We start from the raw sequence: 15,972 nt of genomic DNA, 5'->3' as shown, positions 1-15,972 counted from the left end.
AGGGGGTGTGGAGTTTGGAACAAACAGGGTTAAAACTCCGTGGTGCCCTGCATCTGGGAGGAGCCGGAAGCAGGGCCCTACGTCACAGGCTTTGTCTGTGAGAGTTACTTTCAGTTCTCACTGAGAGACGGAGAGAGACGCAGCTCAACCGACAGGCTGTGTCTGTGTGCTTTTGGAAAGCACGGAGGAATGCCTTTGGAATGGCGGAGGTTTCCGATGGACTGATTTATGGCTTGTAAATAAACGCTTCTAGAGATAAGAACCGATCTGTCTTTTGGACTTGATTTATCCCTTTCTCACATGGACTCGGGACCGCTGCATTACTCTGCTAGGCCAGCTCAGAGCTTCCAGGGATACGGAGCTGAACTGGGAAGCTTGCTGGACCCAATATCCGCAAAGGATATAAATAAAAAAATATTATTTATTATTATTATTTTCTCCCAAGATGCTCAAGGTGGTGGACATGCTTTCCCCGTCCATCACAAGCTCTTAATTTGATACTCGCTACAACCCTGTGAGGTAGGCTAGGCTGAGAGGCAGCAACTGGCCCAAGGTCACCCACCGAGCTTCAAGGCTGAGGGAGGATTTGAATCCTGGCCTCCCAGGCTCCTGGTCCAGCAGGGAGGTTTCAGTTTGTTTGTTTGTTTGTTTGTTTGTTTGTTTGTTTGTTTGTTTGTTTGTTTTAAAGTGGGGGGGGCATTTCTCCCACCTGCAGCCCGAAGCAAGATAATCTGCCCTACCTGCTCAGGGTGATACCTTCTGCATCGTGAGCAGAGGATGTGCGGATCCGCACAACCCAGGAGAGAGTCCTGCATTCAGATCTAGGGCATGGGTAGGCAAACTAAGGCACGGGGGGCCAGATCCAGCCCAATTGCCTTCTAAATCCGGCCCGCGGACGGTGCGGGAATCAGCGTGTTTTTACGTGAGTAGAATGTGTGCTTTTATTTAAAATGCATCTCTGGGTTATTTGTGGGGCATAGGAATTCGTTCATTATTATTTTTTTCAAAATATAGTCCGCCCCACCCCACAAGGTCTGAGGGACAGTGGACCAGCCCCCTGCTGAAAAAGTTTGCTGACCCCTGGGTCTAGGGAAACCTGAGTTAGGTGGCCTTGCAAACAGCCATCTGTAAAGCCCAACAATGGGATGCTGGGAACCGCAACCCGAGCGAAGCTTACCTATAATGATGAATATCTTCGAAAGATTTTGTGTTATTTATAGCAAATACACATAAAAAGCCTTCGCCCGTCCTCATGTACTGGTCCCTCATCGCACTGTACTCCTCTTGGCCGGCTGTGTCTAGAATGTCCAAGAGGCAGGTCTCGCCATCTATGACTACTTGCTTCCTGTACGAATCCTGAGAGAGGCGGGAAGAAAAGAGGGGAGGCAGAAAACGCTTTTTGATTATTCATGTACACCTAACTTAGGCGGCACCAATACTACAGAGCTGGAAGCATCATTCGCACCCAAGACATCGAGCCCGGAGGGCAAGCAGAATGGAAAACGAGCAGCGCTCGTTTGGGGGTAGTACTGCAGCTGGAATCAGGTGATGTGATGAGCCTATAAGGTTTCTCCCTGCCGTGTCCCGCTGCACATTGGCTTGGTTTCCACATCGCCATAAGCCAAAATGTGGCTAAGCACAGGATTGGAAAACATTTTACAGCCTATATTCCTTTCTGAGCGAACTTCAGGGGTCACACGGCAATGGAGGAAGGCAGGGCACAGGCAAAAGCAAGTAGAGCAATAAATTTAAGGAACCGCAGAAATAGGGGGAAGGAAGTCAAGTTTTGAAATGTTAAAATGGCTGCAAAATCATTGAAATGTATAAACCTGAAAATTATAAATTAAATTAAATTTTTAAAAGTGAGTGGGGCAATAAACTTGAGTTTTAGCTTTAGATTTTTATGAATACTGCCCTTCCTTCGTAGATCGCAGGGCGGCTCACAGCATAGAATTGCAATACAAAAACAACAAATGTGTTATAAAAATAAGAACAAAAACAAAACCATCATTATTTATCATTTGTTAAATTTGAATACCACCCTATACTCACAGGTCTCCCACAACACATTAAAAAGGGCAATGGATGCTGATCAACCCAAGGCCTGGGTTGAAGAGGAAAGTGTTTGCCTGCCACCTAAATGACATACAGTGAAGGTGCCAGGTGAGTTTCCCTGGGGAGAGCATTCCACAAACGGGGAGCCACCACAGAAAAGGCCTGTTCTCATGTTGCCAACCTCTGGACCTCACATGAAGGAGGCACACAAAGAAGGGCCTCAGAGGTTGATCTCAGGTCCAGGTAGGTTCATATGGGGAGAGGCAGTTCTGGAGGTATTGCACTCATGGGGCGTTTAAGGCTTCATGGGTCAAAACCAGAACTTTGATTTGGGCCCAGAAACTAATTGGCAGCCAGTGCAGTCAGTCCAAGATCGGTGTAATTACGTTCAAACCATCTTGCACTTATGCAAACCATTCTGCACTTATACACACCCCTCTCTGCGTTTGATCCAGGCAAGAAAAAGCTGCAGTCGGAATTCAAGGGCAGATTCCAGCTAGGCAAAGGCATTTTTTGAATTTCTGAATTCCGAATTTATTGTTATTCACGTTTTATATTGTATTTTATGCTGGTGTTTTTTGTTTTTTTGTTTTTTGCTGCATCAATTAAGTGTTTTAAATTTGTTGTTAGCCGCTCTGAGCCCGGTTTTCTGAACCGGGAAGGGCGGGATATAAATAAAAGTTTATTATTATTTATTATTAAAGGAGGGCATGAAAGAGGACTAGTGTGAGATGGGGCTATGGGAAGGATGAGTCCTGCATTCAGCTCTGGAGCCTCGAGGGACCTGATCCTTGGGCTTAACAGGATCATGGAAACACATGTGGCTTCTCGAGAGGGTCTCACAAGCTGCTTGCTCCTCCCAAGACTTTTCGACTGCCACACTTTGCGGAGATAAGCCAAAGTTTAGCACGCTGTGCAAACTTGGTCACAGCTCATGGCTGGTGAGGAGACAGCTGAAACGCAAGCCCAAGTTCAGACCACAAGCCAAGGGCAGCGTGGGAGTGAAAAAAGAGAAGCAAAACAACAGCTAATTCTCCTTCAGGAGCCTGCAAGTCCTGGTAAACCATGGTTTGGTTTACTGAGGCGTGCAAACCAGACCAATGCTTTTCTCACAATTGGGGCAGGGGGAATCAGTGCTGCACAAATAGCTGATTTGGCCTCAGTTGCGGATCCGTATTTTAAGCTTGCTACTTTTGCTACTTTTAGATATTCCAGATTACGTTTTCCACCATTCCATTCTGCATTTGACTGCGCCTAACCTCTCCTAGTACTTTTGCGCTGTGGGTTAAACCACAGAGCCTAGGGCTTGCCGATCAGAAGGTCGGCGGTTCGAATCCCCGCGATGGGGTGAGCTCCCGTTGCTCGGTCCCTGCTCCTGCCAACCTAGCAGTTCGAAAGCACAAAGTGCAAGTAGATAAATAGGTACTGCTCTGGCGGGAAGGTAAACGGCGCTTCCGTGCGCTGCTCTGGTTCGCCAGAAGCGGCTTAGTTATGCTCGCCACGTGATCTGGAAGCTGTACGCCGGCTCCCTCGGCCAATAAAGCGAGATGAGCGCCGCAACCCCAGAGTCGGTCACGACTGGACCTAATGGTCAGGGGTCCCTTTACCTTTTAACCCCTTGCTACTTTTAGATATTCCTGATTACATTTCCCACTATTCCGTTCTGCATTTACCTGTACCTTATCTAACCTCTCCTAGTACTTTTGCAGAGTCGGCCAGCCAGCAAACTCACTCTCAGCTATGCCATGTTATTTCTTTTGTGAATCTGTATCTTTAAAAAATAATAATAAACATGCACACAAAAGTCCTTTTCCCTCTTGGGCAGGACTGCAGCAGCGCTGATCCCATCAGTAGGGCACACAACCTTCCTCCGCACACTTTAATTTTCCGGGGGGAAATGTGTTTGGACGAAGTAGCGTCCTTACATTCCAGCCACCTCTCTTCCCACGGTTGCAACAAGAGCTTGGGTGAGAAGCAGATTTTATTTTTATTTTATCTTGCTTGCTCCGTGCTGAATGCAATCTTGATTACGTAACCAGAACAGAGGGGCAATTATATAAAAGTCACGGAGCAAAATGGAGCAAAACGGATCAAAGTGGCGGATGCCAAGATCTCAGAGTCCTTTCACCCATGGCACACCTACAAGAATTCCTTGCGCATTTCACGGGTGTGACGTGACCAGTCTCGTTTTTTTCCAGAGCGTTTCCACTGCAGACAGAAGGCGCGGAGAAAGGGAAACAGTGCCAGGGTGAGAGCTCCTGTGAGGACATCTCAAGGAAATAAAAACACACAGCAGGCCTCGTTCTGAGGTGAGGGAGTATAAGCACCAAGAAAGAGCATGGCTGGATCAGACCAAAGACCCATCTAGGTTTAGCATTCTGTTTCCAGCAGCTGCAAGGCAGGTACAGTGGTACCTCGGGTTAAGTACTTAATTTGTTCCGGAGGTCCGTTCTTAACCTGAAACTGTTCTTAACCTGAAGCACCACTTTAGCTAATGGGGCCTTGCACTGCCGCCGCGCCGCTGGGGCACAATTTCTGTTCTCATCCTGAAGCAAATTTCTTAACCTGAGGTACTATTTCTGGGTTAGTGGAGTCTGTAACCTGAAGCATATGTAACCTGAAGCGTATGTAACCCGAGGTACCATTGTACAATTAATTAGTCTTTCAATTAATTAATTGAAAGATAAGATAGCTGTGTATTTCCTTCACATCTGAAGGGAGGGTGTTCCACAGGGCGGGCGCCACTACCGAGAAGGCCCTCTGTCTGGTTCCCTGTAACCTCACTTCTCGCAATGAGGAAACCGCCAGAAGGCCCTCAGTGCTGGATCTCAGTGTCCGGGCTGAACAATGGGGGTGGAGACACTCCTTCGGGTATACTGGGCTGAGGCCGTTTAGGGCTTTAAAGGTCAGCACCAGCACTTTGAATTGCGCCTGGAAACGTACTGGGAGCCAATGTAGGTCTTTCTGGACAGGTGTTATGTGGTCTTGGCGGCCGCTCCCAGTCACCAGTCTAGCTGCCGCATTCTGGATTAGTTGTAGTTTCCGGGTCACCTTCAAAGGTAGCCCCACATAGAGCGCATTTCAGTAGTCCAAGCGAGAGATAACCAGAGCATGCACCACTCTGGCGAGACAGTCTGCGGGCAGGGATGGTCTCAGCCTGCGTACCAGGTGGAGCTGGTAGACTCAGGGTACAAGCTGGGAACGACAACAATGCCCGTTATCCAGCATTCACAGGCCTCTGAGCATGGATGTTTCATAGTAAGCAGCCACAGACAGAAGCAGCATAGCGCAGGGCAGGCCATTCTGCATTCTGCTTTGCATGCAGAAGGTCTCATTTTCAATCCCGGAATTTTCAGCTAGGGCTAGGAGAGGCTCCTTGCCCGAAAGCCACTGCCAGCACTGAGTTGGATGGACCAACATGGCCGATCCCTGCTTTTCTTGAATTTGCCCAATTCACCCTTCCCCAATATGATAATAATATCATCTTATTATTTGTACCCCACCCATCTGACTGGGTTGCCCCAACCACTCTGGGCGGATTCCAGCATGTACAAAAACATAACAAAACACCATACATTAAAAATTTAGGCTGCCTTCAGGTGTCTTCCAAACATTGTACAGTGGACGCCTGGGTTGCGAACGTAATCCGTGCGGGAGGCATGTTCGCAACCCGCAGCGATTCAACACTTCTGTGCATGTGCAAAGCGCCATTTAGCACTTCTGCGCATGTGTGACCACCGAAACCCGAAAGAAACCCGTTCCGGTCCTTCTGGGTTTCAGCGCATCCATAACCTGAAAAACACAACCTGAAGTGTCCTTACCCCGAGGTATGACTGTATAGTTAGTTCTCGACATCTGACAGTAGGGCATTCCACAGGGTGGGCGCCACCACCGAGAAGTCCCTCTGCCTGGTTCCCCATAGCTTCACTTATCGCAGAGAGAGGACCACCAGAGGTCCCTTGGAACTGGACCTCAGTGTCCAGGCTGAACGATGGAGGGGGGGCGTGGAGACTCTCCTCCAGGTATAATACTAATTTATAATGATTTATTATTTATACCCCGCCCATCTGGCTGGGCTTCCCCAGCCACTCTGGGCGGCTTCCAACAAAATATTAAAATACAATAGTCTATTAAACATTAAAAGCTTCCCTTTAGGGCTTTAAAAGTCAGCCCCAACACTTTGAATTGTACTTGGAGCCAATCTAGATCCTTTCAGATGGGTGTTATATGGTCCTGGTGACTGCTCCCAGTCACCAATCTAGCTGCCACATTCTGGATTAATTTCCAAGTCACCTTCAAAGGTATCCCCACATAGAGCGCATTGCAGTAGTCCAAGCGGGAGACAACCATAGCATGGCAATATGTTGCCTTCCAGGTAATTTAGATTACGACTCCTATCAGCCACAGGCGGAATGGCACTGTGCTCAGTACTCAGAGTAGACCCACTGAAATTAATGGCTCTGAGTAAGTAGCACCCATTGACATCAGCGGGTTGGAGCAGAACTAACACGCACTACAACCTTACGGATTTCTACATACACCTCTCTCCGTCCAGGAAAACCGAAGGCCTTATTTATGACATTTCTTACCATAAAGGTCCCGGGGCCGATTGCACAATACAAGAAACAACGTGCAAACAACACAGACAGAACGGTTGCAACGATAAAAACAGGTAAAGCCAGTCGGCCAAAGGCGGGCCCTACGAAACAAAATACTTTGCTGTGGAGCACCATGGTAAAGAGGTACATTTTTCCAGCATATGGCAAATGCCATACAGCGAAAATCATAGAATCACGGAGCTGAGACCATGAGGGGCATCTAGTCCAACCCCCTGCAATGAAGGACTACGCAGCTGTCCCATATGGGGATTGAACCTGCAACCTTGGCGTTCTCAGCACCATGCTCTAACCAACTGAGCCACCCTAGATGCATCTCTTTAGGGAGGGAGTTGCACAGTTCAGGGGCTGCCACTGAGCCTGTGAAGCCTCCGGAGGGCAGCGGGATGAAGGCTGCCCAGCGCTCCCTCTAGCTACAGTGGTGCCCCGCAAGATGAACGCCTCGCAAGACGGAAAACCCACTAGACGAAAGGGTTTTCCGTTTTGGAGGTGCTTCGCAAAACGAATTTCCTATGGGCTTGCTTTGCAAGACGAAAATGTCTTGCGAGTTCCTGCGGTTTTTTTCCCCTTTTGTCCCCCTTTTTCTAAGCCGCTAAGCCGCTTATCCGCTAAGCCGCTAAGCCGCTAATAGCGCTAATCCGCTAAGCCATCAATGGGCTTGCTTCGCAAGACGAAAAAACCGCTAGACAAAGAGACTCGCGGAACGGATTCTTTTCGTCTTGCGAGGCACCACTGTATTCTGGCTTTTGGATAGCCCCCGCGAAGCCTCCGTAGGGCAGCGGGATGAAGGCTCCCCACTGCCCTGCGGAGGCTTCACGCGGCTCTTGCGGAAAGTGGGGGGAAGGGACAGAGGGCAGCTTACCCGCACACAGCCCCTTCCGGGCAGAGGGAGCCATTATCCCGCTGCCCAGAAGAGGCTTCAGCGGCTGTCCCAGAAGCCAGAACAGCAAGAGGCTATCCCAGAAGCCAGATTCCTCTTGCTGTTCTGGCTTCTGGGATTCAGAATTTTTTTTCCTCTTGTTTCCTTCCTCCCAAACTAGGTGCTTCTTATCGTCTGGTGCATCCTATAGAGCGAAAAATATGGTATTTTAAATTGTAAAACAGAAAATTTAATAAAAACTATATATACAGTCATACCTCATGTTACGTCCGCTTCATGTTACATTCTTTCAGGTTACGTCCCATGGCAACCCGGAAGTACCAGAAGGGGTTACTTCCGGGTTTCGCCGCTCGCGCATGCTCAGAAGGGCAAAATGATGTCACACGCATGTGCAGAAGCGGCAAATCACAACCCGCGCATGCACAGACACACCACTGTGGGTTGCGCTCTTTTCATGTTGCAAACAGGCCTCCAGAATGGATCCCGTTTGCAACCAGAGGTACCACTGTATATAAAAGATGGCTTTTACGTCTCAAGGCAGCGTTTGATTTATTTTAAAAAGTAATGCCAGTCCAAAAAAAGCGCAAAGATAAATGGGTCCAACTCAGCCCTTCTCCCCTACTCCTTCGCTTCCTTTAGCCCCGCAAGTCCACCTCAGTTGCAGCCAGGATGGTGGGAAACCCAACACCTCCCACAGGTCACCCAGGTGAGACGCCAGGTAAAGGGCCCAGCATCAGCGTCACTGGGGAGGCTCCCAAAAGCTGGGGGTGGGGAGGCCACACACACAAACACACACTGGTCACACAAACAAAGGAAGTGGCACTCTGCACCCCCACACAGCACTTTCGGTCACACTCTTGCGTGAGCCGTTATCGCTCAATTCCACGATACTTGCGCAGGATAAATTCCTACTGCTCTGCGCCCTCGTTGGGGTTGGTCTGTTTAATAAGAAAGGCGGAACCTGCAGATAACCAAGAAAAAAACATCTGTTGGGTTCACCAGCTGAGGGGGTGAGTCACACCCAGAGGCTTGAGAAAAACGGCGGACTTCTCTTTGGGTCAAGCAAGATAGCCATTTGACCAGCAGAGGGCACTCTGTTAACTTGGGCTGCTGGTTTTCATTTCAGCTAAGGGATGCTGTCCTGCTAGGATGCAGATTTCACATCCTGCCGGTTTTGGCGTTTGCTGCTATTGTTTATGTATAGCTGTCGTTAATAAATATATGTACAGTGGTGCCCCGCAAGACGAACGCCTCGCAAGACGGAAAACCCGCTAGACAAAAGGGTTTTCTGTTTTGGAGGCGCTTCGCTAAACAAATTTCCCTATCAGCTTGCTTCGCAAGACGAAATGTCTTGCGAGTTCCTGCGGGTTTTTCCCCTCCCCCCCCTTTTCCTAAGCCGCTAAGCCGCTTATCAGCTGATCCGCTAAAAGCCGCTAAACCGCTAATAGCACTAATCCGCTAAGCTGTCAATGGGCTTGCTTCGCAAGACAAAAAAACCGCTATACGAAGAGCCTCACGGAACGGATTAATTTCGTCTTGCGAGGCACCACTGTATTTTTAAAAACCACTAGGCTCCTGCCACACTCACATCTTACGTTAAAGGGTCAGTGGCACCGTATTTCTTGCTCTATAGGACGCACCTCCCCCTCTCTGCTCAGCGCCCCTTCAGCGAAGTGGCAGGAGAAACGGAGCCCCTTCCATTTCTCCTCCCACTTGGCTGAAGGGGCGCTGCGCAGCTCTCCCTCTCTGCTGAAGCCAGGAGAGTCTTGCTCTCCCGGCTTCAGCAAAAGGAACCTTCAGCGCGAGGTCCCGCTGCGCTCCAAAGGCTTCAGGCGGCTATCCCTGAAGCCTGGAGAGCGAGAGGGGTCAGTGCGCACCGACCCCTCTTGCTCTCCAGGCTTCAGCAAAAGCAACGTGAAGCCTCCAGAGCGCGGAGGGAGGGCTCCCTCTGCGCTCCGGAGGCTTCGCGTTGCTATCGCTGAAGCCAAGGAGCCTGCTCCATAGGACGCACAGACATTTCCCCTTAATTTTTGGAGGGGAAAAAGTACAGTGGTGCCCCGCAAGACAAATGCCTCGCAAGACGAAAAACTCGCTAGACGAATGAGTTTTCCGTTTTTTGAGGTGCTTCGCAAGACAAATTTCCCTAAGGGCTTGCTTTGCAAGACGAAACGTCTTGCGAGTTCTTGCGAGTTTGTTTCCTTTTTCTTAAAGCCGCTAAGCCGTTAATAGCCGCTAAGCCGCTAAGCCGTTAATAGCCGCTAAGCCGCTAATAGCCGTGCTTCGCAAGACGAAAAAACCGCAAGACGAAGAGACTCACGGAACGGATTAATTTCGTCTTGCGAGGCACCACTGTACGTCCTATAGAGCGAAAAATATGATACATAAAGAGATCTCCATCTCCAAGAGCTTTCACTTTTTTTCTTTCTTTGTTTACACCCGTCAGCTCACTGAAGAAAGAATTTGGCATTCGCTTTTCTTCTATCCTCTCTCACCCTATTATGAATCTACACCAAAAGGGAGTAGATTGCATGCGAAAAATCACAGCAGAACATCTTACGCAGGTCAAGAGGCTTTTGTCATATAGTTGGAAGGGATCCCTAGGGCCAAAGTATTTTAATACGGTACTTTGTTGGAAGCCGCCCAGGGTGGCTGGGGAGACCCAGACAGATGGGCGGGGTATAAATAAATAATAATAATAATAATAATAATAATAATAATAATAATAATAATAATATCATCTAGTCCAATCCTCTGCAATGCGCGAATCTTTTGCCCCACATGGGGCTTGAACCCAATCTTCTGTAAGAAAGCAACTCTCTGACTCATTATCCCTATCAGTGTATCACCAGTAATAATCCTGTTACAGTGGTACCTCGGGTTAAGTACTTAATTCGTTCCGGAGGTCCGTTCTTAACCTGAAACTGTTCTTAACCTGAAGCACCACTTTAGCTAATGGGGCCTCCTGCTGCTGCTGCCGCGCCGCCGGAGCACAATTTCTGTTCTCATCCTGAAGCAAAGTTCTTAACCCGAAGTACTATTTCTGGGTTAGGGGAGTCTGTAACCTGAAGCCTATGTAACCTGAAGCGTATGTAACCCGAGGTACCACTGTATTGGGCCTCAGATTGACTTGTAACTCCTTTAATTTTTCCTCTAGATGCCCTTTCCAGAAGAAGAAACACCATTCCAGAGATATATTTTTTTAACCGCTTGTGGTTATCTATTTAAGCATCATATAGGATCACTCAGGAACTGATCTTCAAGAGGGAGTGGAACAAAGCGTTAAGACGGGGCCCAGGGTTAAGTGGGTGACTCGGGGGCCAGAAAGAGTCTGCCTCTCATGGTTGTCATGGCGATGAAATGGGACCAATTCCACACAAGTCACCTTGAGCTTCTCAGGTGGGATTATAATGTAAGAAACGGGAGGAAAATTGGCATCATCGCCTTTGTGAGAAAGTCAGGTGTCAATCTGAATTCAAACCTCAGGTCCTTAATCCGCTTACTTTGCTGAAGTAACGCAGACCAGCAAGTCTTGAAGGGACAAAGCAAGTCTTGAAGTGACAAAGACGAATGAGGTAGGAGGATGACTTAAAAGTCAGCGACTCATTCAATTATCAAGGGCCCATTGTGTGAAATCCTCCAGCTCAAGGCTGCTTGGAAAGTGATAAAAACCTCCAGTAATCCGATGGCGTTTATTCCCATCTTTGTCCTTTGTTTATCTCAACGCAAACTTGCTTGCATTTTATTAGGAGGCCTTGTAATACAGGATCAGTGCCCTGATGGGCCTCAGTGGGGGCTACACTGTGAAGGCAAGTAGCGGACGTGGCTTAAAGAAATCATAGCATTGGTGCTGACCTTTAAAGCCCTAAATGACCTGAAGGAGCGTCTCCACCCCTGCTGTTCAGCCCGGACACTGAGGTCCAGCTCCGGGGGTCTACTGGAGGTTCCCTCACAGCAAGATGTGAAGCTACAGGGAACCGGGCAGAGGGCCTTCTCGGTAGTGGCACCCTCCCTGTTCAACGAACACCCTTCCATCAGATATCCAACAGATAAACATGACTTGTAGGAGACATCTGTAGGCAGCCCTGTATAGGGAACTCTCTAATGTTTGATGTTTTATTATGCTTTTATATTTGCTGGAAGCCGCCCAGAGTGGCTGGGGCAACCCACTCAGATGGGCGGAGTACAAATAATAAAATTATTATTATTATATTACTGGGCTAGGTAGCCCAATGGTCCAAATCGGTGTAAGGTAACTTTCTGCGTTCGTCCATTTGGCTACTGTGGGATAGCAGGTGGCTCATCTGGCCTAGCAACACAGGTCCAGTAGACCTGAAGGAGCGTCTCCACCTCCATCGTTCTGCCCGGACACTGAGGTCTAGCGCCGAGGGCCTTCTGGCGGTTCCCTCGCTGCAAGAGGTTAAAAGCAACAAAAAAGGCTTTTATGGGTATGTTCGTAGCAAAAGGAAGAACAAAGAAACAGTGGGGTCACTCAGAGGAGAAGATGGTGAAATGCAAACAGGGGACACAGAAAGGGCTGAACTCCTCAATGCCTTCTTTGCCTCAGTCTTCTCCGATAAAGAAAACAATGCCCGACCTGAAGAATTTGGAGCAAATGATTCAGCAGAGGAAACACAGCTCAGAATAACTAAGGAGATAGTACAAGAATACTTGGCTAGTATAGATGTATTCAAGTCTCCAGGGCCAGATGAACTGCATCCAAGAGTATTAAAAGAACTGGCAGATGTGATCTCAGAACCACTGGCAGTCATCTTTGAGAATTCCTGGAGAACAGGCGAAGTCCCAGCAGACTGGAGGAGGGCAAATGTTGTCCCTATTTTCAAAAAGGGGGAAAGAGAGGACCCAAATAATTACCGCCCAGTCAGTCTGACATCAATACCAGGGAAGATTCTGGAGCAGATCATTAAGCAAACAGTCTGTGAGCACCTAGAAAGGAATGCTGTGATCACCAATAGTCAGCATGGATTTCTGAAAAATAAGTCATGTCAGACTAACCTGATCTCGTTTTTTGACAGAATTACAAGCCTGGTAGATGAAGGGAACGCAGTGGATGTAGCCTACCTTGATTTCAGCAAGGCATTTGACAAGGTGCCCCATGATATTCTTGTAAAGAAGCTGGTAAAATGCGGTCTTGACTATGCTACCACTCAGTGGATTTGTAACTGGCTGACTGACCGAACCCAAAGGGTGCTCATCAATGGTTCCTCTTCATCCTGGAGAAGAGTGACTAGTGGGGTGCCACAGGGTTCTGTCTTGGGCCCGGTCTTATTCAACATCTTTATCAACGACTTGGATGATGGACTCAAGGGCATCCTGATCAAATTTGCAGATGACACCAAACTGGGAGGGGTGGCTAACACCCCAGAGGACAGGATCACACTTCAAAACGACCTTGACAGATTAGAGAACTGGGCCAAAACAAACAAGATGAATTTTAACAGGGAGAAATGTAAAGTATTGCACTTGGGCAAAAAAAATGAGAGGCACAAATACAAGATGGGTGACACCTGGCTTGAGAGCAGTACATGTGAAAAGGATCTAGGAGTCTTGGTTGACCACAAACTTGACATGAGCCAACAGTGTGACGCGGCAGCTAAAAAAGCCAATGCAATTCTGGGCTGCATCAATAGGAGTATAGCATCTAGATCAAGGGAAGTAATAGTGCCACTGTATTCTGCTCTGGTCAGACCTCACCTGGAGTACTGTGTCCAGTTCTGGGCACCACAGTTCAAGAAGGACACTGACAAACTGGAACGTGTCCAGAGGAGGGCAACCAAAATGGTCAAAGGCCTGGAAACGATGCCTTATGAGGAACGGCTAAGGGAGCTGGGCATGTTTAGCCTGGAGAAGAGGAGGTTAAGGGGTGATATGATAGCCATGTTCAAATATATAAAAGGATGTCACATAGAGGAGGGAGAAAGGTTGTTTTCTGCTGCTCCAGAGAAGCGGACACGGAGCAATGGTTCCAAACTACAAGAAAGAAGATTCCACCTAAACATTAGGAAGAACTTCCTGACAGTAAGAGCTGTTCGACAGTGGAATTTGCTGCCAAGGAGTGTGGTGGAGTCTCCTTCTTTGGAGGTCTTTAAGCAGAGGCTTGACGACCATATGTCAGGAGTGCTCTGATGGTGTTTCCTGCTTGGCAGGGGGTTGGACTCGATGGCCCTTGTGGTCTCTTCCAACTCTATGATTCTATGATTCTATTCTATGATTCTATAAGAAGCCAAGTTACAGGGAACCAGGCAGAGGGCCTTCTTGGTAGTGGCACCCTCCCTGTGGAACACCCTCCCACCAGATGTCAAAGAGAAAAACTACTACCAGACTTTTAGAAGACATCTGAAGGCAGCCCTGTTTAGGGAAGCTTTTAATGTTTAACAGACTACTGTATTTTAATACTTTGTTGGAAGCCACCCAGGGTGGCTGGGGAAACCCGGCCAGATGGGCGGAGTATAAATTATAAATTATTTATTATTATTACAGTGGCGCCTTGCAAGACGAAATTAATTCATTCTGCGAGTTGTTTCGTCTTGCGATTTTTTCGTCTTGCAGAGTGCAGATTCCCTGGGTATTAACGGTTGTAAGAAAAAGGAAACAAACTCGCAAGACGTTTTCGTCTTGCGAAGCAAGCCCATAGGGAAAATCGTCTTGCGAAGCAACTCAAAAAACGAAATACCCTTTCGTCTTGCGCGTTTTTCGTCTTACGAGGCATTCGTCTTCCGAGGTACCACTGTATTATTATTATTATTATTATTATTATTATTATTATTATCTGCATTCTCTATCTAGATGGCTGCTTATAAAGCAATGTTGGATTTCTATACAAGGAGCAAAATGGTTTGCCTGCTCAGTCTTCACCTGCCAAGAAGGTAAGCTCTTCAGCTCATCTGCCAGCTCTGCAAACACTCGTTGCAAAATGGTCCACAACAAGAAAACCAACTACCATTATTTCTACTAGTTATTTCTACCATTTCATCCTCCTGCGTTTGTAGGGCAAGCCTAGAAGAGACGGTCCTGCCAAGGGCCATCAAGCAAGTTTTGATCAGCAGCAGGACTTGAACTCGGGACTTCCTAGTTCATCACTCGATCCCTTGGTTACCAAATTACAATGCCATAGCCTTTCCTAGATGGGTGCCCTGCATATCTTTTGGGCAGTGCTGGCTGGAGCTGATGGGAGTTGTAGCCCAAAGATCTGGAAGGACTTTGGAACCTGAAAACCTATCTGACTTCCCTGGACAGTTTGAAGGCTACAGGAGGACCAGAAAGCAGCAGCACTTCACAGATAACGACAGATGACCTTGCAAAAACCCCAGCGCTCATAACCAAGGATCACCTCTTTTACATCTTTACTTGAAGGTTCTTGCCATATTCACTTATTCTTCCACCGTCTGCCCTCTGCTAATTTAAAAGCACAGACAATGCCTGTTCTTTCCGTTAATAACACGTTAAAATACATAATCGCCTGACAATGTATTTTCACAATTCAAAAGATACCTCTCATGCCGTCTTCAGACATGCTATTAAAACCGTTTTTTGTTTTTTTGTTCTGCCAGACTTTTTTTAAAGAAACAATTAAGTCTTATTTGCCTCTCTGCCAGCTGCTCTGTTTTGAAATTCTTTCATGCCAAGTCTTTTGAATTTGTTTTTATTGCCTGTGTTGTAGGATGCCTTGGAAATAATCTTATTCTGAAAGGAGGCTGGATGTGAATTAAGCAAAGGCGAACAACTCTGCCAGTAGCGTGGCTGCAAGAGGCAAAATGACAGGGCCTTGTTAGCATTGGCCCCTGGGGTCCCTTCCAACTCTACAATTCTCGATGGTTATATGAGGTTCTCGCCCTACAGTGCCTTAATACTCCTGTGCAATACAGGCAAGATGCCTCCATTCCATGCTCAAAGATTGAACTACTGACATTGCTAGCAACTCCCATTAACTAGGTTGTGGATTTTTAAGTTTAATTTAAGTTTTTAGGCTTTGGGGGGATTTTTTAAGCATTTATTTTTTTAAAAAAATCGCCCTACTTGCCGTATGTCTGGGTTTCCCCAGACATTTTGCCAATTCAGGGGGGGGAAACAACAACAACGCCCGGACGCCATTTTCGGGGGAAACCCAGACGTATGGCAGCCCTGCATTAAGAAAACTTTGGGCAAGGCCAGAGATGCAACAGCAGAACATCTGCTTTGCATGCAGAAGGAGGTCCCAGTTTCAGTTCTACGCATCTCCAGGTGGCGATGAGAATGTCCCTTGCCCAACGCCCCATCCCCTGACTTACGGGATTCCTGCCGATTCCCACATGCGCCCCTTTTTCTGGGGTTTCAGCAGGTGTTGATAACACATTTTCAACCCTGTTAATGGGGCCTTAAGAATTGGAGGTCAAGATCACCCCTTGCTAGATCAGAACTAAGGTC

At 47.7% G+C, this 15,972-nt stretch overlaps 1 protein-coding gene and 1 long non-coding RNA gene across 3 annotated transcripts in view; one reads left to right on the top strand and one right to left on the bottom strand.

The window, feature by feature from the left end:
• The window catches only part of LOC309351982 (GTPase KRas-like), a 51,973-nt gene that overhangs the window by 23,507 nt on the left and 12,494 nt on the right, over positions 1 to 15,972 (bottom strand). The window contains 1 exon segment of the mRNA XM_081880220.1: positions 1,178 to 1,356. Coding sequence (XP_081736346.1) covers positions 1,178 to 1,356 — 179 coding nt within the window.
• Positions 4,008 to 15,113, top strand: LOC309352035. 2 transcript variants are annotated; one of them, XR_014161037.1, is made up of 6 exons: positions 4,008 to 4,022; positions 4,254 to 4,457; positions 9,995 to 10,112; positions 10,706 to 10,960; positions 14,356 to 14,435; positions 14,559 to 15,113. It is a non-coding gene; the product is annotated as an uncharacterized lncRNA (long non-coding RNA). The 2 variants fall into 2 exon arrangements; XR_014161038.1 differs by lacking the exons at positions 4,008 to 4,022; positions 10,706 to 10,960 and having other exon boundaries at positions 4,318 to 4,457; positions 14,559 to 15,103.

Source organism: Podarcis erhardii, assembly GCF_964252035.2.
Source record: "Podarcis erhardii genome assembly, chromosome: 10".
Lineage (NCBI taxonomy): Eukaryota > Metazoa > Chordata > Lepidosauria > Squamata > Lacertidae > Podarcis > Podarcis erhardii.
The sequence above is the reverse complement of the archived record's forward strand: the minus strand, read 5'-3'. Positions and strand labels throughout refer to the sequence as shown.